The 23,110-nt window shown below is 37.3% G+C and overlaps 1 protein-coding gene and 1 long non-coding RNA gene across 10 annotated transcripts in view; one reads left to right on the forward strand and one right to left on the reverse strand.

Annotated features, from left to right (window-relative positions):
* The window catches only part of LOC103472963 (uncharacterized), a 68,607-nt gene that overhangs the window by 26,284 nt on the left and 19,213 nt on the right, over positions 1-23,110 (forward strand). For 2 of the 6 annotated variants that reach the window (XR_014089233.1, XR_014089234.1), the window contains exon 4: positions 5,231-5,313. The exons of 2 other annotated variants lie outside the window; for them this stretch is intronic. This is a non-coding gene — a long non-coding RNA (uncharacterized LOC103472963). Of the gene's footprint in view, positions 1-5,230; positions 5,314-21,913; positions 22,089-23,110 lie in introns of all 6 variants that reach the window. 2 more of the 6 variants (XR_534952.3, XR_534957.3) reach the window with 1 other exon arrangement.
* The window catches only part of sh3gl2a (SH3 domain containing GRB2 like 2a, endophilin A1), a 39,545-nt gene continuing 26,817 nt past the window's right edge, over positions 10,383-23,110 (reverse strand). For 2 of the 4 annotated variants that reach the window (XR_014089231.1, XR_014089232.1), the window contains exons 2-11: positions 21,090-21,158; positions 20,644-20,716; positions 19,417-19,560; positions 19,193-19,326; positions 18,955-19,113; positions 18,526-18,629; positions 18,293-18,408; positions 16,424-16,438; positions 14,196-15,903; positions 14,005-14,116 (exon numbers count right to left, since the gene is read on the reverse strand). Coding sequence is in view for 2 of the 4 variants with exons in the window: in XM_017305353.2 (XP_017160842.1) it covers positions 13,920-14,116; positions 14,196-14,207; positions 15,892-15,903; positions 16,253-16,264; positions 16,424-16,438; positions 18,293-18,408; positions 18,526-18,629; positions 18,955-19,113; positions 19,193-19,326; positions 19,417-19,560; positions 20,644-20,716; positions 21,090-21,158 (1,047 nt within the window). In the remaining 2 variants the exon portion in view is untranslated. Of the gene's footprint in view, positions 14,117-14,195; positions 15,904-16,252; positions 16,265-16,423; positions 16,439-18,292; positions 18,409-18,525; positions 18,630-18,954; positions 19,114-19,192; positions 19,327-19,416; positions 19,561-20,643; positions 20,717-21,089; positions 21,159-23,110 lie in introns of all 4 variants that reach the window. The other 2 variants (XM_017305353.2, XM_008422889.3) reach the window with 2 other exon arrangements.

Here is a 23,110-nt window from a genome sequence, read left to right on the forward strand (position 1 = left end):
CACCAAATGTTGGCCCATTGCACTGTTTTGCATGCTGTGCGGCTTGGCCTCAGCCTGGCACCATTTGTCATCAAAGCCTTTCTCACTGGCTCTCGCTCACATTTAAAAGAGCCTTTCATAAGCCAGACATCTATAAATAATATATCAGAGAACCTACAGGATAGATGATTTATCTGTTTAAACTGTAAGTGGTCTGGTGGTGTCGACCAATAACTTCCACTTTTGTAGTTTTTTTTTAATTTATCAGGTTATTTTGTCAACGTGAAAGCAAATCTGTCAGTCAGAACATTTTCCTATTGAAGTTTTACATACTTAGTAATGATAAAACCACAAATTTTATTGGCAATTTATGTGATAGAGCAAAATTATGTGGTACATAATTTTAAAGTGGGAGAAATGAATTATTTAGCATATAGGAAAAAAATGGTTTTGAGTTTTTTAGTTATTTTTTACCAGATATTTCATAAAGGTCACAGTTTCAAAGTTAATATTAAGTTATCAAGCTAAATATTTAGTCAGGAAACTGAATATTTAGATTGTGAACTAAATATTTAGCTCCAAACTAAATATTTAGGAAACTAAATTGTTAGCAAACAAATTAGTTTAAAAAGTCAAAATTTATTTCTTAAAGGTAAAAATTTAGTTAGCCAACTAAATATTTAGTTTCAAGCTATTTATTTAGTTTTGCAAGCTTCACAAACTATTTACTTTGAAGCTAAATATTTTTTGGCAAGCTAAATGCTTAGTTATACAGCTAAATATAACTAAATATTATACTAAATATACTATATATCTAGTATACTAAATATACTAGATATTTAGCATTTAGTATACTAAATATGCTAAATATTTTGGCGTCAGTATTTACTAGAGAGAGGGACTCTAGTAAATACTAAACTAAATATTTTAATATTTAGTATAAACTAAATACTAAATATTTTTGTTTGAAGCTAAATGTTGGATTTGACAAGCTTAATATTTAGTTAAGTAACTAAATATTTCAGAGGAGATATTTAGTTAGCTAAATGTTTCAATATGCAAATTCACCTTTAAATAAACATAAGTGGACTACCAAAATAAAACCTGTATCCTCTGACCTTTTTTACTCTTACTTTTGAATCGCTTCCTGTCGTCTCTTTATCGTTTCTTTTCCTCTTCCTGTACAGCATTTGAGCTTGAGGCAAAGAAAAAGCTGCTTTAAAGGTAAAACAGACGTTTACCAACAGATCTACAGCAACAGCGCTGAAGGATTCAGTCTCATCAGCTGGAGTTTATATGGAAGTTCTCAATACTCAGCTTTTATTTTGATAGTCCAGTGATGTTTATCAGCAAGTGAATTTGCAGATTAGCTAAAAATTGTTCTCTGAAGTAGCTAAATATTTGATTTACAAAATAAATAACTCGGAGCTAGATTGTTAGCTCATTATATAGGGAGCTAAATATTTAGCTTGCTAACTAAATATTTAAAATGGAGGTAGATGTTTATCAACCCTCAGGTTCTCAAAAGCCGCAGGTTTAGCTTAATGTTTTTACGCCTTTCATTGTCACATTGGTTTTGATTAAAATACAGTAACGTTTGTTTTGTAAATACATGAATATCACCTCCAGGCTTATTGTAGAAACAAGGTTGGTGTTTTTATTGGGTAACAAAGGGCAACGAATCGAGCCGCAAGAGAAACAATGAAGTATATAGAACCACAGTAACCAGGTTGGTCCTGATCATGAAAGTAGGTTTATGGGCTGGGTGAGGAGATTGTTTACTTAGTGTAGAGTTCATAATGTGTACACTGTGTCTTTCTTCTTGTCCCTGTAGACCAGAGGTGTCAAATGCATTTTCATTTTGGTTCTTATCAAGATGATACATGTTTTAGAGGGCTGGTTGTGCCAGAACATATTGTTTAAAAGTTTATAAACAAACATAAATGTTAAATATTAATAAATATTCAATAAGTATTTTTTAAAATTAGAGTATTTTGAACATCTTTCTCAAATATTTTGCGATTGTTTTGTGATTTTTTGTGTGTGTTTTATTTTTTTTTTGCAATTAAAAACAGTTTTTGGTGCTAACTTATAAATATTTGCAATATTTCTGTTGCAATGTTTTCACTGATGAATGACAATAAATTTGAATTTATTTCACGAAAGACTCAGGCAGCAGTTTAGTAGGAGTAACAAATGGTGCCACCCACAGGTGGGAGTTAGCATCACTAAAACCCAATGTTTTCACAGGTTTTGCAAAAAAAAAAAATGCAATAAAACAATTGCAATAAATCTGCAATTATGCATTAGTCTAAAAAAATGCGAGGATCTGTTGATTTTGCATGAATTTCTGCAATTGCGGAATTGCGAAGAAGTGGAGGGACTAATTGATGTAATTTGGCAGTAAACAGATAAACACTGCTTTGATTTGATTAATAAAATAGTATTTACACTCATATCGTTTTATATTAGTGCTACACTGTAAAAACACAAAATCTTGGCCAGTATTTGGTCTCGTTTCTAGTGCAAATGTCTATGCACTCAAAAAAAAAAAAGCAGATTATTGCACTTATAATATGGGAAATGTTTTCTTATAAGTGAAATAATCTGCCAGTGGATCTAATACTTTATCAATATTAAGGGATTATTGACTGAGAAGAAGCTCCTATATCTTCCTGAAAGTTACTTGTAAGTCCGTTTTGGGTAACACTTTATCTGAAGGGGGGTGAATAAGGCTGACATGTCTTCGTCATAAACATGACATAACACCTGTCATGAACATGAATAAGCCTTCATGAATATTTATGACTGTTGTCATAAAGCGTCATTCGGTAAATTATGACACTCAATACAAAGTTGACATTATTCAAAATGTCTTTGTTATGACAACTTGACATTAACCAAGAAATCATTACTGATATCAATTTGTTCTAAAAGTATTACTGATTGCTCTTTAAAAATTAGGTAACTTTATGTTATTAAACGTAAAGTTTAAAGAGTAATGATTTCTTGGTTAATGTCAAGTTGTCATAACAAAGATATTGGGAATAATGTCAACTTTGTATTAAAAGTGTCATAACTGACCAAATGACGCTTTATGACAACAGTCATAAATATTCATGAAGGCTTATTCATGTTGATGACAGGAATTATGTCATGTTTATGACAGTGTCATGGCAGTCTTATTCACCCCCCTTCAAATAAAGTGTTACCCAGTTTTGTCTTTTGTCAAGTGAACTGAGATATTTGCACTAGATTAGATTTTGTGTTTTTGCAGTGTAGATATGGGGAATAGAATAACATACAGAAGGCAGACGATTACACAGACAAGAGATTGAAAACATAAAAATTAAAAGATTCTTCACAAAAGTCCCAATGATGCTCTTATTCCATCCTGTCATCTAAAAATTAAAATAACTATTACTCACCTGTTGTAAATGTAATGAAAATGTATTGAAACATTCCTTAATTTTTAACATTATTGCTGCCTGTTTGGAACCCAGAGACCCTCATGGCTCCACTAATAACCCGATGTGGTACCTCATCATCGCTAACAATGCACGCTTCTTTTCAGCCTCGCCTGCCGTCTCCGCTGCGGCCTCAGCCTCAGAGCTGCCTGACCTGTCTTACCGCCTCGTTTGTCATCTCCAATCACTTGCTCTTTGAGCGCCTCTGACAGACAGGGGAATTAGCTGCCTCGCTCTGGTGTTGAGAGCCCGGCTTCCCTGCTGAATAGAGAAACTATGTATGAACGCCACACAAAAACATGTAGCGGCACACAATGGCACGCTCCCACAACCAGCTGCTGCTCAGTCGGTGTCACTGAGGGATCTGCAGTTCTGCTGGTATGTTTTATTTCTGCAGAAACTTTTGTTTCTCAGCATGAAGATTTGCTTTTAAAGATTAGCTGTTTAAACATTTATTCTTTACTTTGCAAATTGTGCAAAAATAGCTGCGCTTCCATTGCAAATGTGCGCAAAACTTTGTCAATGTATAGCTGACGTTGGAAAAAAAAACAACACAATTTGCAATTGTGGTGTTTCCATTAAATAAGAAATGCAATTAAAATCCCATGTGAACAAGTTTTGTCTTGCGATAAGTAATTAAAAACATGCTGTGCCATCATCCTCCAACTACTTCCTGTCGTCTTCTGCTTCATGGTTTGCACCAGTGGAAACATCCAGCTGTTGATCATGTGACTCGTGTGATGCAACAAAATCGTTTCCATTATAGTTTTGTGAAATTACAAAATTTCACTAGGGCCAAAACTCCACCTCATCCTAGCACCAAAACTCTTTAGTTCTATCGAAACTGGTGTGTTTACATTAAGCAGATTTATTCTCGAAATGTCAAATTGCGCAATTTTTTGGTCAATGGAAACAGATACAGATGTGCAAAGCAATTAAATAATTGTGGAGGCTTTTTCACACTTTAATGCTTCAAACAAGACCACAATAACTGGAATATTATAATTTTATTGTTTATTGTGGGAACAGGCTTTTTAAAACAATCCAGCCCTGTGTCAGAAAGTAATTGTTCTATTTATTTTACCCACTTTTGCTTGAATTCAGCCACATTGAAGAGTTTCAAAACTAATTCTCAATCTGAATGAAATCCAGTTCCTGAAGCAGCAAAGACGTCCCACAGCATCACACTCCCACCACCATGTTTAAATATTGCTGTCATATTATTGTTTGCACATTGTCAAAAGCTCTTTCTGATCAAGACAAATGTGAGTCTGAGTTTTCTCAAACCGCCTGCTCACACTGAGCCAGGTTCTGGTTCTGCTGGAGGTTTCTTCCTGTTAAAGGAGAGTTTTTCCTCTCCGCTGTCGCTACATCCATGCTCAGTATGAGGGATTACTGTAAGTCAACAATATAGTACAATTGGGGGTGCTGTGGTGGCGCAGGGGCGGGGCACGGCCCATGTGTGGAGGCCTTGGTCCTCATGCCAGTGGCCGCAGGTTCAATTCCTGGCCTGGTGACGTTTGCCGCATGTCTTCCCCCTCTCTCGTTGCCCTCTTTCCTGTCCGGCTGCTTTCAGGTGGAGGCCACTAGAGCCAACAAAACCTTAAAAAAAACAAACAAACAGTACAATTGATTGTCTGCTGTCGCTATGTCCAGGAGTGAATGCTGCAAGTCAATGACGCAGCAATCTGAATAAATAACTGAGTTTAATCCACAGTTTGATAACAGGGATTAATTGGATTGTATGGGTCATCAAATTGAAACTTTTTTTTTTCTATTCCAAGACTACTGAATTGACGTGATGTAAATCGACTGAATGCATGGAGAGAGGAATACAAAGACATTGAGGTGTGCCTCTTAAAGAAAGGTTAGTCTGATCGCTTTGTGTCTGTGGAGCCACAATTAACACACAAAAGAAATGTAGGTTAAATGAGGCAGTCTGTGGACACACCAAGACGAAGGATTCAAAGAGAGAGAAACACTAAAACGAGCTAAACGATGTGTCTTCAAAGAGAGAAACCTATTATTCTGGTCTAGCACCAGAATAACATGGTGCTAGACCGTATCGGCACCATATTTTACCAGTGATTTCTGGCAAAATAACTAATTCAAAAGCATATCTACTCTTTGTTTTCTTTTTTACATCTTCTATCAAATTGTTGCACCTCTCTCTATCATGTGTTGCAACTCTTCCCATTAATGGGGTGGGTTTTAACAAAGAAGTGACGTGTTTTGCCTTACAATCAAAGTATTATTCAAAGTTCACATTTTGAGCATTTTTATATTTCACTTTGCTCCTAAAAGCAGCCCATGCACTGAAAAAATGCTGGAAATAATTTTATGTCTTTTCGTGTCTGGAAAATGAGCCGTTTCAAAAACCAACAGAATGTAACGTCACAAATCAGCAGTTACTGCCCGTTACCTAGTAACTCCAGCTGAGTCCAGCCCGTTCGTTACCTAGCAACCCAAATGGATCTCTTCGACTTTGGGTCAGCTAGTTTTACCACTGTACTCGCTGCACAATGGCTGCTGGAAAAGACAGCAGCCATCGTGCCATTTGTAATTTACTTACAACCAGAAACTGTGATGCATTCTTGTTGGTTGTGTAGGATGCTCTCCTTCTGCTTTTCAAAGATGTACAGTTGTATAATTAAAAACATAAAAGTGTCATAAACACATCATAAAATCAACAGTTGTAAAAACCTGTAACAGACATTACATTTTGTGAAGTCTGCTCCATTTTTTATGGTTCAAAAGCAACTCTAGAGAGGTGTGTTTTAGTCTTGATCTGAAGGAACTCAGTGTTTCAGCTGTTTTTGCAGTTTTCTGGAAGTTTGTTCCAGATCTGTGGTGCATAGAAGCTGAATGCTGCTTCTCTACGTTTGGTTCTGGTGATGCAGATCTGACCAGAACCAGAAGACCTGAGAGGTCTGGAAGGTTGATACAACACAGCAGAACTTTAAGCCGTTCAGTGATTCATAAACTCCAGTATTTTAAAGTCTGTTCTCTGAGCTTCATTGAGCCAGTGGAAGGACTGTAGTTCTGGGGTGATGTTCTCTATCTTCCTGGTTTTAGTGAAAACACCAACACCAGTGTTTTAGATCTAATTGTTTAGGCAGACCTGAGAAGATAATGTTGCAGTAAAACAAAATAAACACATGAATAAGTTTCTCCAGATCTTGCTCGGACATTAGTTCTTTAATCCTGGAAATGTCCTTCAGGTGATAGGAAGCCGACTTTGTAATTGTCCTTATGTGACTCTGAATGTTCAGGTCAGAGTTCATCAATGCACCAAGATTTCAGGCCTGATCTCCAGTTTATACCTTTGCTGATTCCTTACTGTCCCTCTTTAGGTTCAGAGATTATAACTTCAGTATGACTTTTTATTAAAGTTTGATGTGAAGCAAAAAGTTTCACTTTCTTATAGCAACATTTGTCCCAGTAAGAGAGCTAAAGAAAAGAAGCAGGGCTTGTTTTTTACCTCATGCATCCTGCAGAAGTTGTTCATGGGACTGCAAAGCAGAACCAGTCTTAATGCTCTTTATTCTGTGGGTGGAACCAGAGTTTGATCCTTTCTGTCTGAGCAGCCTTGGTGACGGTGTGCAGCATGCCTGCTGCGACTGGTGTGGGTGTTCTGCGGTCTGCTGCGGTCTGGGGGTTTACCAGCACAGAGATGCAGCGTGCCATTCATGCATTTAGAGCTGCTACTGATTTAAGTGTCAGAAGTGATGGAGTGGCTCCCTGCGCTGCCAGTTTCAGCTTGCCACGGCTGGCCAGCTGAGCTGCGGACCGGGCGCGCAGCATTGCTTCCCCTTCCTTCACATGCTAACTGAACGTATCACTGAAGTTAACTTATGCAGACGGGCCAGTCTGACTGGATTTAAAAAAAGAAACACCTTCAGAAGATGCATTAAAAACAGCAGTCATAGAGCATGTGGCTCTTAGTGCAGAGTCTGTAAGTCAGAGTGGCACATCCAGCAGGCCACCCACCTGGAAGGAGCATCTGAGGAATGCTCTTTACTGGATTGCTTTTCTCATCTCCCTCTCGCTCTTTGCCGTCATCCTCCACAGACTTGCAGAGTTTGGCGCTTTAAATCTTATATTAGATGTAGGAGTGTGTGTGTGCAGCCAGGTTGGTGTGTTTTGTTTGCTTGGAGGCAGATTTTCCCCATGAGCTTTGACCACCAGGGTTGTGGCGCTGAGTCAGACGCTGCTGCTTTGACCTTCTTGTTGACAGACAGTTCAGGGGAAAAAAAATCACTTTGCTCTGTTGTTTTCTTCAGATTATTTCTCTACTGTTTAAGAAAATGCTAATCTATTGCTAGCACCATCCGTGCACAACTTAATTCAACATGTTTTACAGTGAAAACAAGAAACAGAATTGATAAACTCTATGGGTCACATGAAAAGAAACTAACATTAAAATGCAAATGTAGAAACTAACTATAATCTATAATGTAATCTTTGATTTTTATGTGAAGGGTGCAGATAAATGTAATGTTTTCAGTCCTGATTTTTGTACATCTCAGGTCGAAAAAACAACAATTGCAGTGTTTCCATCAAATAAGAAATTGGTTTAAAATCAGCTGTGAATAAGTTTGTTTACGCAATAAAGTAAAAATCAGTAAAAAACATTGCAGCAATGGATGTAAACATTGACACTTTTTACACTTTTCTATCAAAAGCGTTTTTTCAGAATTGGCCATATTTTCGTAATTTCAGTTTTATGGTTAATGGAAGCGTGTAAGTCCCTGTGGTGCCACTTTGAAGGTATAAATCTAAACAGTTTGTGTCCAGGATGTGTGGGGTCTGCAGAGATGTTAGCTGTCCTTTTCCAGACAGCAGAGTTGTAGAAGTCCTGGGTGATTGTTGCAGCCAACCCACCCAGTGATGGATGAACACAGAACAGACTGAATAATGTCTGTGTTGAAGTGACCAGCAGCTCATTTGATAAGTTGTACTTAGGAAGTTAAGTTTCTTCTGCACCTTCACCGATATGTAAATACTCAGTAACCAAAATGAAGCAAGAACCGCTTGTGTGTTTACATATTACAAACTACATAAGTCAAACTTTATGTAGAGCCTTTCAAGAAAAAATCCCAAAGTGCTTCAGCAAAGGAAAGCAGAGTTGTCTGATCTCAGAGAATGAAATTCACCCTCACCAGACCAGATGATGCTTTTTGATCAAGTTTGACGTTTTGGCAAGCAGCAGATAGCGATTCCGGCACGTCCAGGCGCTGGCAAGGTTTTGTAAACAAGACTGAACAGGAGACGCCCTTTATCCACAGTATCCACCTGTACACATAGTGTAGTGTCGGTACTGTATTTTCAGTTTGCATAAATGTTTGGAGACCCATCTCACACACACCAGGTCAAACAAACTGTAGGCAGAGTCCATGTTTGCTGTGATCAGCTTGTGTGACAGTGAGGATGACATGCTCTAATGCTGATCTAAAGACCTGCAGTAATTTCTCCTGATGCGTTCTGCGGCTTCCAGCGCTCCGTGGAGGTGTGTGTTTGCTGACGCGGGGCTGAGCGAGGGAGTTGCTTGGAAGTGGTGAGTGATAAAGGGTGGAGAACTGAAGGCATTTACTGATGCAAACTGTCATATCTGCTTTCTGACCAGATGATTGGAAATCTTGAGGTCTTTCCAACCCTGTGAATTAACGCTGAAGTGCTTTGCCTCATTTTTTAAAAGTAATTCTTGATTTGATTTATTTATTTCAAACAGGTTTTTAAAAAGATGTAAGCAATCAGTAGGACAGAGAAAACGTGCATACATAACCAAGAACAAAATAATTAGTTTACCACTACTTTCTGTTTGAAAAGGAGGAGGAAGAAGTGAACACTTATTTACGCAAGAATTCTATATAAAACTTTTACAAAAGCTGCATGTGAGTGTCTGTGTCTGGTGAGTGTTTGGTTGAAACATGTTTGTTCTTCATTCAGTGAAGTTTCTCACAGTGGGTAGAGTAGCCAGAACTCTTTCTCAAATAAGAGGAGCAATACTTCAAAAATACAGTTACTCAAGTAAAAATAAAAATTACACTGCAGTAAAAATACCCCTAAGAGTTGGCGCTGCAGTGCCTCAGGGGTAAAGATTAACCCATGTATGGAGGCGTTAGTCTGTCACAGGTTTGAATCCCGGCCTCAGGACCTTTCATTACCTACTTTCAAATGAAGGCCAGCAAAGTCTTAAAAACAACTACACCTAAAAGTAATATCCAAAAAAATACTCTAGTTCATTTAGCTACTTACTACCCAACTCTGATTGAATGTCGAATCACATGGCAAATATCCACATGATGAGATTGGTAGTTATCCAAAAAAAGCATATAAAAAACAAAATCTACCAGTAATTTAAAATTGTGTGATTAGTGATCTGGAGTTTATCATTAACTAACAGATCGGTAACAAATTGTCCATTAATTATTTCCAGCTCATTTATTATGTAAATCATTTTTTTTAATTGTTGTGTTTATCAATAGATGAACCAATAACTAATGGTTAAATCACCACTAACTACAAAAGTAAATGTTATGTGTTTTCCAGGCACATAGTACTATTTTACATCAGAATCAAGTAACTGTTACTTTTAGTTGTTATAAAATGTTGTACACATCAAAAGTAACTTTGTAGTTGACTGCTTGAAATTGGTCTCTGTCTCTATAAGAAGCTCCTACACTTTTCAACACTCCACCTTCATCAAGTCATGACAATACTCCACCATGATGCCGTTTACAACCGAGTACGATAAGCTCTGCAGATGTGCAGTGTTTGCTGATAGCTGACTTATTTTTTATGCAAAATTTTATTTGTCTGATTTTATCAAGTCTTAACTCCTTTCAAAGAATCCCTCACTGGTTGCCATCTTAGTATTTTCTCCAGATAAAAATAAAGACTACAGTCTTAGGTCCACATATGACTGGAGAGACGTTAGGGAATAACCATTTCTTGGTATTTATTTGAATAAATTACATTGACTCATCACATTTCTTATCTTTACATCAAGCGTACAGTCATAGAATCCAGTGCAAGAACAGAACAAAAACACAAACAAAACACGAAAATATTTCAAAGACAATCATGTGCAGCACAGAAAACCCCACCCGCCTCACTCTCAACTTGTAACATCACTTCTGCATTATATACTGTATATATATATACACATCTATACTGTTTGTGAATACTTTTGACACAGTTACAAAAATAAAATACGTTACTGAAGATGCATGACTATACACACAAGGTGAAAACAAAACACAGAAAAAGCTGTACAGTCCTCATTGAGGGCAAAGATACACAGAAATCTTTAAAAAAAGTGAGAGAGAAAGAAGGAAATAATTTAGCTTAAAAAATGAATAAATACACAACCTCTTCAAACTGCAGCACTATTTTTCACCAGCCAACAAAAAATTGTGCTTCCCTTTGACTTAAAAGTAACACTTTTTTATATATAGTTGATTTTGCATCATTTATTGTAGCGCTGCTGAATGTAGTAAACTGATTCCTCCATTATTGTTTTTAAGCTAAACACTGTCAGAAACGGTGCTCATTAGCAGCAGAGGTTCTCTTTACTTGTTTCTGTGCAGAACATGAGCCATATGCAAACCCAAATACACACACTTCCCCCTAAAATTACATGCATCAACATTAATACGCTGAAAACATCTGCAGAAATTTAATGCATCGTCAACGTAGAAGAGTAGAAAGCCTTAGAGATGATGTGTGCACCGCTGCGTCAAGCTGATGAAAACAAAGAACCGTGACTTTTTAAATTTAACAAACGTTGCGCTCTGTTGAGATATGGGAAAATAAAACTTTTATTATTATCACTTCAATAAATATAAATTAATTCTCAGTCTACTCCTCTATTTGCACATTTTCTTGTGCTCCTGGAAATATTCACATTTTGTCTCCTCTTAGTGTTTTCTACAAGTTAACTAGAGGGTAATTATTGGACTAATAGGCAAAACGACGCCTGCGTCTGCAGATTAAACTATTGCTCCAAAGAACAGTTAAATAATGATAGTTTGGAGTTTTTAAAGTGAGGTTTTGCTAGCAGTATTGAGAGGTCAGTATTTTATCTTCAGATTAGAGTGATGGGCAATTCAGAGAGGATTTCTGCCATCTTAAAAAACACCCAGATTCAGAAATTTAATTGATGCAAACTTCATTTCATAAATCTTAAACTGTCGTCACTTCCACATTAAACGGTTGTTTAAACCATCTATTATGTGGAATTAATGAATCGCTTGCACCGAACACTAAACTGCAAAATGAAAATAGGCAATCCAACTTAAAAAAATGGAGTAAATTTGTTTAAAGTAATCAAATTAAGATTATCCAGGCAAACATATTAAGTTCACTAAATTATCATGTAAAACAAAGGTAAGTGAAGTAAGATGAAGTAAAATTGGCTCAATTTTATTTAAGTTGATGTTCCATTCTCTTTTTTTCAAGTGTAGTTTGAATTTTATGCTAATGGTGGAGCTTGACTCGGTGTGTTCTGTTAAAGGTGTTTGTGAGGGTTGCGCTGTGGTGGCGTAGGGGTTAAGCACAACCCACATATGGAGGCCTTGGTCCTCGACTCGGCTGTCGCAGGTTCAATTCCCGGTCTGGCGACCCTTGCCACGTCTTCCCCTTCTTTCAATACATTACCCACTTTCCTGTCAATTAACTATCAAATAAAGGCCAATAAAACCTTTTAAAAAAATAAATGTGTTTGTGAAAACAAACGTCACGAAACTATTTAACCGCACATCAACAGTTCGACTTCAGTTCAACCATTCTAGACCCTGAAAGCTCTGATCATAATTATTCGTTTCTCTAATGATAAACCAACATGAAGCATAGCATAAGCTAATGATAATGTGCTAAATTCAACCATATTGAGACAGATATTGACACAACATGTTTTACAACATGGCATATCACCTTCAGCAGGGTAAAGTTGTCATTACACACATATCTGTGCGGCTGCGATTCAGGAAGTGTTTCTTTGGAAGAGACCTGTCACTCATGTTTCAGTTTTGTTGTTGAGTTTTGCTAAGTAGTGCTGATTTAGCCTAATCTACATAGGACAAAAGTAGATTTCAAACTGTATTGTACAGTGATGCATTCTGGGTGCAGAATAAACAACATTTGCTGCACCGCATAACAGAAGAGGAAACAGAATAGTCTTCCCCTACTTCAGAATAAGAGCAGGAATATAAACATCTAACTACCTGAATAATTCTTACATTTGAAAACCAAAACTTCAACACAGATGTCAAACTTTACTCAACTGAGAGTTTATAAAACAGCAAAGTAAATTATCACTTTAGAATTGATCTGGAAAAGTTAATTTAGGGGCAGCAAAGTCAGCTTTCAAAGTTAGCAAAAGTGCTAAAGCGCTAAGCAAAAAATGAGCTTGCTCCGTAGAATTGTTTATAAAAACTTCCTTCCTATTCTGCTGTGAAGGAGTTTTGAAGTAGTGTTAAGACAACTTAAATTTACAATAAAATCCTAGTAACCCTGTCAGCTATAATCTCCAAACTGGTTCTCCAAACTGTCAAGTAAGATACTAACTGCCAATGACAACTCTACAGAACCCCACAATAAAAATCCAACTCTCACTTTAAGACTTTTAAGGTATTGAGTCACAATACATGAACTATGTTTTCTACTGGGACATATATTTAAGGACTTAATGCTTCAACCATATATTTTGTGGATTAGTGAAAAAATGAGAAACCATAAAAGATGTTAATATGTTATGACTCCTTAAGAGGTAAAAACCTTCACCATATTGCATCAAACATGCAGACGTTTGTCCTTCCACAATGCTTTGCTGCGTGAAAAATAAAGGACCGTCTGACAAACATGTCTGTAATTTTGGCTAAAACTGATCTGAATCAAATCATTCTTTGCATGAATATCTTAAGAAAATGACTGAAAATGTCAGAGAGTGACCACTATTAAAAGGAGGAAAAAACCTACCACATGATTTTTGTTGAAATGATTTGAGCTTCATGCTGAACAAAAAGCATGTTGACTCGTTTGTCTTGTCTGCTGAACGTGAGAGAAAAGCTTCTACCTTCTAAAATACAAAGACTGAGAAAAAGCGTGAATCAGTAAAGCTGTTCTAGTAAACTAATAATGGACTGACAGCTGACTACAACAGAGACGAAATGCAAAAATGACTATAGAAGCTTGAAAGTACCTTAAGTGAGACAGAGAAGAAGTTACGTCAATGCTGGGTTTTTTTTTTTTCCCCACACCGATTTCAGTAAAAGTTTCCACACATATTTAGTGCATCCCTGCACTTTGGTCAATCTTCTTCACATCTATTTATTTTGTGTCATTGCTTTTTGACGCCATAACGGAAAAAGTGAAGGTTGTGTTAGTAGGAATGTTTGGGAAAAGGTTAGTGGAAACACTGGAACTGGAGGCCGGGATTCATTGCAGACACAGTTGGTTAGTCTTGACGTCTTACTGGGGTAGCGGCACCAAGATATCCACGTAGTTGATGGGGAAAAAGCCCGAGTTGCCTTGCAGCATTCCCTCGTACCAATTCTCGTCGATCTTATTGGTCAGGGTGATGATGTCGCCCTCCTTGAAGCCTAGCTCACCTTCGTTCTCAGGGTCGAAGTCGTACAAAGCGCGGCAGCAGGGCTGGTCCAACGGGGCTGGAAGGGAAAAACGAAGGATCAGAAAAGGCTCAAAGAGATTAAAAAGCTTCATATGAGGATCACATTAAAGACTCACCTGGAGACCTGGCTGTAAGAGAGAAAAAGAGGAAGAAACACAGCAAATGTAATACTTGAGAAATTATGATCACACTCAGATTTTGAATCAGAACCTCAACATTTTGGGAAATGCACTTTTAGAGTTTCAATGAGAAGATGTTCCCACTTCAGTAAGTTGGCTAAAAAAACCTACTTTACTAAACTATGGGAGAGGATTAGCAACAAAAAGAGACTTTAATAGAGTTGGTAAACATCCCGACTGAAAAGCAAAGAAAAGCTTTGAAAGACCCTCAGAAACCCAGGAAATCTGGAAACCTTCAATGTGTTTTTTAAAACAAATTAGGGCGGCTTGGAAGTCTTTCAACCAACCAAGTAGACTCTGCTGGGTTGATACAGTGTCCTGTTTTCTTTAAACTTTTCCATATTTTACGACGTTACTACTGCAAACACAACCTATTTTATTCAGAGTTGATGTCAAACTAGCACTCGGTGCTGCATGATGCTGAACTGGAAGAAAAATGAATGATTTTTACAAATTTTGTAGCCCAAAAAAGTGAAAAGTGTGGAATCTGTGTTTTTTTATTTACCCCCTTTTACGCCGATGTCAAGGTCATTGAAAAAGGAGTACCGCAAGGTTCATCTGTCGGTCCTTTGCTGTCTTCATTAATAACCTGCCATATGTCCATTCTGTCTTGTCAAATTTATTTATTTGCATGATGATACTGTAATTTACTCCTCCAGTTTAGACATCTATTGAATTCAATATTCATTAAAAGCTGATTTTATTCTAGTCCACAAGGGCTTTTCTGCAAATAAAGGTTTTCTGAATAAGAATAAATCTCATTCCATGTTGTTCTTTTACTAAACATTAGAGAACAACCAGCATCCTGAAGAAGGATCCAGATAGATCAGGAAGAAAGTCCTGGAGGAGTTTAAAGGGGCAGTATTATGTGATTTCCAGGTACATAGTGCCACTTTATAGCACACTCTAGTAACCATGTAACCTTCAGTTATAAAACTGCTCTATACGCCAAATATAACTTGAAAGAAATTTGACTTTGTAATTTAACGCCTTGAAATTTGGCCTCTGTCTCTTTAAGAAACTCCTCTTCTTTCAGGTTTGTTTTTTACACACAATAACGAAGTAAAGCTCAGAGAAGTCGACTTTGCATAACACTGCCCCTTTAAAGCAGGGTTAGGTTAAAAAATATATACCCTGAGCTTTGAACAAACCTATGAAGTCAAGCCACACTTTTCAGATTATCAGAAATATTTAAAAACTGCATCCTTGTAATTCTGCTTCACTGTTTTGATCTAATCTGTGTTTGTCTATCACGTAAAATGTTCTTGAAAATTTTCTGGTTGTATCATGACTGAAAGTGGAAAAGTTCAAGAACTTGTTCAAGCACCGTTTCATGCCAGTGAGTCATTTCTTGGCTCTAAAGGGGAAAACTTTCTGGCTGCATGCAAATAAATGCAGGAGTTGCATCATTTCATTTAACTCAGAGGAAATGAGCACATTTCCCAAAGATTTCAGTTACTAATAAACAATAAAACAAAGATTGGTGAGGAAAGAAGGTTCAGAAAGAAACGGCACTGCACTGCAAAAAATAAACAAAACAAAATGAAAAATTTATCCTCCAAAGACACAAAGAAGGAAAAAATGAAGAGTGATGGAGAAACTTTCCATCCCTTCCCAAGCCACTCTTTCTCACCTGGAGATCTTGCTGCAAAGAGGAAAGGAGAAAATATTTTTAAGCAATCAAACTTTTAGCTCGAAGAAATGATGAACTGATGGAAAAAGACGTAGAGATGATACGTTTGACGTGACAAGAACGTGGGGCGAAACTGAGGCCGGACAGCAAACTGACGGAGAAGTGGGAAAATAAAGAAAAGGGATGAAATCAGAAAACCGTCGACATGGAAACAGAAACACCAAATGCTCGTCTGCTGGTGAAAACGTTCTGGTCTTTTATCAATCGGGTTTTCTTTTGCAGGACGAGCAGACGGCACCTGATTTTCTGTTGGTGGTTCAAAACACTTAAGAGCAACAACTGTCTTAGAAAACTGTCTCACCTGGAGACCTGGCTGCAACGGGGGAAAAAGGAGAAACAGCACGAGGGAGTAAAGGGGTTCAGGGAATGGAGGAGGCAGACGCACTGATGAATTTTCAGTGAAAATGGAAGAAATGTTGAGAAAATGAACTGATTAGAACAGAGATGTGGGAACAAGTTTGACCTGGCTCACCTGGAGACCTGGCACCTGCAGGAAAAACAGAATCATAAAGGAAAAGAGAAAATGAGGAGTTTGATAAATGCTACAGAACTTTAAAAATGTATTAATTAATTTTTTAAATATATTTAATTGGTTTTATGTAGAATGATGGATGATGTTAGCTTCTATTAGCCACAGCTGGAAGTAGATAAGATTTTTTAACTTTTTTCTCTCACTGCCTTACTAAACCCTTGCAGTTGTAGGTTTGCTAAATGCCAAAAGGGTTAACCCAGCTCTGACATCATCACCTGGGCTTCCCATGCTGCTTAAAGATGTAGTGATCTTAGCGGATATAAAACATTAAAAAATCTTTCTCATATAATTTTTGCAGACAAAAACCATTTTGGTGATTCTAATTATGGTGAGAGAGGGAAACACGCAGAAAACGCCAAAACAAGCTGCAAACACATGAATGACGCAAATTCCAAAATATATAAAAGCAAAAAAAATTAAAACAAATGCAAACAAAAAAGGCTGTAACTGCAGACAAAGTGCTGTAATTGCAGGAAATAGACGCAAAAATGAAAAACAGCAGCTACAACAGATGCTTCAAACTCATTACAGAAAACAGAAGTGCTCCAGACCACTAGGGGGAGCCAATCACCAAATCATATGGGACCAGACAATCAGTAAAGATAGGATGTCACGTCATTTAGCAGGATTTCCAGAGGAAAGGAAAGGAAAGGTGTGTTATACTTCCTGTCTTTTACAGTGTTAAACAACAGCAGCATATTTACGTAGGTAATGTTACCTAGTCCAGACTCCCCCTAGTGGACTGGAGGATTTCCAACTTTGGATTTAGTGGAGCAAATTTGCAACGTTTAATATTTGCTGTTTCTCTTAGTATTTCCATAATTTTCCCTTTTGCTTCTATTTTCTGTGTTTGCAGCTTTTCATTTGATTGCATCAGTTCTTATTTGAGTTTTTCTGTTGGATTAGTTTGTGTGTGTGTGTGTGTTTTGGAGTTTGCATCATTCATTCATTCATTCATTCATTCATTCATTCATTCATTCATTCACTCACGTGTTTGCAGCTCCTCTCACCCTTTACTCCATGTTTGCATCTGTTAGTGATATTTTTATACACTATGTAAATATATTTTTGACTATATGTTATAACTGGAATGTTACTGTATTGTTTGTAAAACTAGTAAATATAAATTAAAAGTCAATATCTTACAATTATACAAAAGATGGAACCGGAAATAATTTAGTTAATTTTTTTCTCATTTGTTTTTTATTATTTTTTTATTTACCAATAATGGAAAAAGGGAAACAAAATATATTATTTTTACTTATTCAAAACCCTAAAAGGAGGTGAGAGATACACTGCAAAAACACAAAATCTTCAAAAATATTTTTGGTCTAGTTTCTACTGCTAATATCTTGCCTAACGTTTCAGCAAGTTATAGCAGGTTGTTTTAAGTCAATAATTTCTTAATATTGATGAAAAAGCTCTGGCAGATTATTTCACTTAGAGCATGGCAGAAATATGTTGTTATAAGTGAAATAATCTGCCAGCATAACTAGGAACTTTTTCATCAATATTAAGGAAATATTGACTTAAAACAAGCTGCTATATTTTGCAGAAACTGTACTTATAAGGTAGCTTTTCTTATTTCAAGTGTTCTAAGATATTTACAGTAGAAACTGGACCAAAATTATTTGGTAAGATTTTGTGGTTTTGCATTGACTGTTTTGACTTGAAAATTAATAATACAAATATTTTTAAAAGAGGTCTGAAAGACTGGCAGAAAATTGACAATGAAGAAGTAAAAGTCCAGAAATGTTCCTTGATGTCGAATGAGGATTTTATGTGTCCTGGCGGCTGGCAGAGCCTCACCTGGAGAGCGAGCGCCGTGGAGCCCTCCATTGTGGTTCTCACTGATGCTGAAGTCCAGAGACGTACGAGGCTTCGGTACGAACTCTTTCCTCGGTTTGACGGCGGTATCTCTTATCCTGGCAGAAAACAAAACATTTGGTTTCAGCAGGTTGCGGCTCAAACGTTTAACGTCCGTCGTTCTTTAGTGTTGGTTTCTGTTAGACCGGGTGAAACTCTGAGGCGCTGGTACTGACCGTTCGTCGATCTTGCTGGAGAGCTGTGTGAGGATCTCAGCGGACCGGGTGTGGTACTGCAGCTGAGCATGGACCAGCGCCGCCAGCTGGCTCACCTGTTCGATCTGATGGAGAAACCAACACAGATGCTCAGTAAATGTTCACTGAAGATTTTTGTTTGTTTATTAAGAATTGGAATAATGTTTGATTAAATTAGATGCTTTCAGCACAGAAATATTACTAATATAGCTGCAAAGAAACAGGCTGAGATGCAGCAGATAAAAACCAATTATTTGTGTTTGACTTTAGATTCGGCCATTTAAACTCAACCCAGATTCCACTGAATTGCTGTTGGTGGTGGTGATGATTTCAGCAGGACCAGGGACCCCAATCAGATTCTGCCCAGGGCCCCGTGCCACTTTGGGCCGGCCGTGAATGTGTGAGACTTACGTCACTCTCCAGCAGGTTGAACATGCTCTGCTCTGCGACTTCCTTGGAGTCGTCGAACTTCTCCAGCGCTGCTTTGAGCTCGTCCTCCGTCACTTTGGCCTGGCGCTTCTTCTTGTAGTCAAAGTCCAGACGCCGACCTTCCAGCTTCTTCAGGTGATGCTGCCAAGGTCAAACTGACAGTGAGCAGACAGACTCCAGCCCAACTCGAACTGCAGCTGCGGTGAATAAAACACTCCACCTGGATCTCTTTGAGGTCTTTTTCATGAAGGTTCTGCATCGGGTCGATGAAGTTCTGCTTCACCTCCATGTCCAGAGCGTCTTTGACCTCACCCAGCTCACGCATGGCCTCTCCAACGTCGTTCAGAACCAGACCTGCAGCCACAAACGTCAGGTTTAAAACCCAGCTTTCATTTTCAGAGGAGTGATTCTGTGTTTTTTTAGCTTCAAGGCCCACAGCCTCACCAAAGTTGGAGTCCTCTCCGAGCTCCCGGCCGAACCGCTGCATGGACTCTCCCAGGATGGCCTCGGTCTGCGTGTAGCCCGGCCCCTTCTCCTGACCCCGGATACGGGACATTGAGCTCATCATGCTCATCTTGGCTCTGGTCGCTGGTCAACAACGACAAAACGCAATAAATCAGAGGAAATCTAAATACCGTGGGCTGTTTGACCAACTGTTACAGCCATAGTGCTGATGTCTTTTAAACTTTTTAAATATTTGACCTTCCATCGGATCAATCGGCAACTAAAAATATAGGTGGTGTATATAAATTGACAAACAGGACTTGATTAGGATGTTTACTACACTGCCACTGCTGCTTTTGTAATATAAAACTAGAATATTTTCAAATATCAACGCATACGAATCGACTTGTCGCAATAATGTTACTTAAAAACAATATTAAAGTTTACCACAATAACTTCTGGGGCAATTGATTGTCCAGAAAATTTGTTATTATGACATTATTAATTATGAAATAAAATTGGCTCTCATTGATATATTTCCTAATTTTAAGCTAACATGTCACACATAATATAATAAAAACAGATAATAAGTTTATGTTAAAATATTGGTGGTGGGATTCAACTAAAGTTTTTATCCTCAATGAAATGATAAAAACTGCAAGTTTATTTCTGTTTTATATTTAATATTTCTAAATGTATTTTCACTGAGGCCATTTGTAAAACTCATGTTTTGTAAAAGTTTAGATTTAATCATGTTCCTAAGTACAAAGCATGATTTATTAAACAAATATGTGAACTTTTTCTAAGGTCTTACTCTTCTGACTTCATGTTTCTTGTTTAGGTCATTTTAAAACTTTACTAAGAATTTACTGTAACTAAAACTAATTATTAATACTTTATAAAAATTAAACCAATAAACATTTTTTGTTTATTGGTCATCAGCTAGCATTTTTTGTTCCAGGACAGAAATACTTTGTGTTACAGACAAAAAAAATTATATCTTGTAAAAATAAACTTTTCACAGTTAACCTCCTGAACGGAGCCGGGTCTAAAGTTTTGGACTGGAAGGAAGCCTCCATTTTAACTGAAATTTAAGGATTATCATCAAGGATTCAGACAATGTGCCAGCGCGGTTTGTAAAATAAAATATTTGTGTCTGTCTGGATACACACAGTCATGTTAATAAATCATATTTTATCATTAAAGCGGTGCAGCTGTGTGTGTCACCTGGGTTTGGCTGCAGATACTCGGTGGTTTTTGTCATGATGTCCAGCACGGCTCGAGCGGTGGTGTCCACCCTCTGCAAACCCAAACACAGAAACGGAGAGAAAACCGGAGCGATGCCGAACGGGTCAGAACACGCAGCTTCGCTTCGCAGATAGAAAACACACTTCAGCCGACATACTGACAGAAGAAATGCTGAGATAAATGTACTGATGCTTTAGGAATTAAAGTAAAAATCAACAAAATCTATAAGGGGGCAAATGATACTCATCATATTGTAAAAACTTACATTTATTTTTTTCTACATATTTTGTTTTTTCTATATGAGATTATGAGCAAAATAAGAAATATTTAGGAAAACGTTTGTTCATTCAAGACATAAAAAAGATTAAAAAAAACATTAAAACATCCTGAAACAACAACAATAATGATAATGAGCTGAGACAGGCCTTTTCCATTTCAGTGAAGTCCACATCGAGCTTCGTTCCTTCTGCTCCTCCGACTTTCTCGCTCACTCTCTGCAAAACAAACAACAAGGACCTGCTAGGTAAACAAAGAAACCGTGAAGATTTATTTAACATCTTTAACATAAAACATTCAGGAACAATCAACAAATACAGTTTGGCAAAAGTACTACAAGAAATATAACATTTTCTAAATAATTTACAGCTGGATTAGTTTTTTCTTCTGCGTTAAGCTAACAGATCTATAGACTAATGCATCAACAAGCTGGAAGTAACGTCCTTTCTTGCAAAAACCACAAATATATTATGTAAATATATATATTATGACGATGTATAAATATCTCTTTCCTTGTAGTTAGAAAGAAACAAAGGAAGAGTAAATTTATGCAAATTTTTAGATCAATCTTGAAAATTTTCTATAAAAGAAATTTCTGAGTTTGAAAAGATTAAACTTTTCTAGGAAAAAGTTAAATGAATCTAAAACATTTTCTAGATAAAAAAAACAGAAATATCTGAGCTTGAAAAATAATTTTTAAAAATGCCAGAAACAACTCAGAAATTTTGAGATAAATGTCAGAAATTTTGTAGAAAAAACTTGGAAATGTCTGAGTTTAAAAAGTTGAAAATTTGCGCTAAACCTCCCCGCCGAAATTTTCAAATAGTCAAATTCTAAAGAAAAAAAAAAAGAACATGGACATTTCTGAGTTCAAAAGATTTTTGACTTTTGAAACTCAGAAATTTCCCAGTTTTTTCTAGAAACTTTCTGAGCTATTTATTGGACGTCCACTCCTCTTTTTCTCTTTCTGCAGTGGCCCTGATCCTCCGTTGTAAATATCTCCTCCTGCCTCCTCAATGTCATCTGGAAAATCTGCCAGAATCCTGCTCCTGGGTGTAATGCAGCTACACGCCTTTAGGGGGCAGCAGTGAGACGCAAGGCCACACACTGGCTGCGGGGAAATGTCACGCAGAATGACAGTAGAGATGGTGAGCGCCTGGACAGCAGAGGTTGTTTTTCTTAAATGAAGGACAGTTAAAGTCCTAAATGTGTCTTTGCTCCTTATTTCCTGTGAAATTGCTGTGACGACCCTAAATGGAGCGAATAAAACGGATCCTGTAGAGGTGGCAGAGCACAGAGGGATGATATGTGGCACAGAGAATTGGGGTTTTATTTTTTAAGGACTAAGCTTGTGGCAGCAGTTTGTGCTTCGTCAGATTTTCTGTGACTCATCCGAGTCTCTTTTGATCCCACATGTGAAAAGGCCTAATAACCTGGCAGCCATGCAGAGCACAAGCACATCTACAGACTCAGAGGGAAGCTACACGTCCTGTCATTGATTTCTTTTTTTTTAACCACATTGCCTGAACATGTTTGCCATGGAAACAGGTGAAGGTGCAATGTGAACGACTCTCCTGCTTCGTTTTGTCAGACCAGAGCAGCAGGAGATGCAGGGTGTGAGCAAACGAAGCAGGTGAGGTCAAAATTACTCAGAAAAGCAACAAAAACTGAGACGTTGCTTTTAAAATAGAGCGCAGGGTAACAGAAACCTCTTCATCTTCAAAATAGGACTGTAAACAGTTAATCAATACAATAAAATGATTTCTCAGCAGACGATCGTTACCATTTTCTGTACCTCTAATCTTAAGTACCATCTGAAAAGCATTTGTGCAAACTTTCATGCTTTTATCGCCTTCCAATCAATTCTAGCTATATTTATATTTTACACTAAACAAAGAAAATAATAATAATATGAAGTAAAGGGAAACCAACAGATTTATGATCATATTTCAGCTAAAAATGGTTCTTGATTATTTATGTAAACTCGTCTTCTGGCCACATTGTTTTGGATTTACTGGCGGTTTTTCCTGAACTGCTCGACTCCTGGATGAAACATGAAGGAAGCAGCAGGTGAAATTATCTGGTTGCAGCAGCAGTAATGATTTGCATGCACAGATAAAATAGTTCATGATTTCTATGGAAATTAGGAGCCAGGCCAAGCCTCACTCTC

This window comes from Poecilia reticulata, chromosome 1 (assembly GCF_904066995.2).
Source record: "Poecilia reticulata chromosome 1, P_reticulata-male-v2, whole genome shotgun sequence".
Taxonomy (NCBI): domain Eukaryota; kingdom Metazoa; phylum Chordata; class Actinopteri; order Cyprinodontiformes; family Poeciliidae; genus Poecilia; species Poecilia reticulata.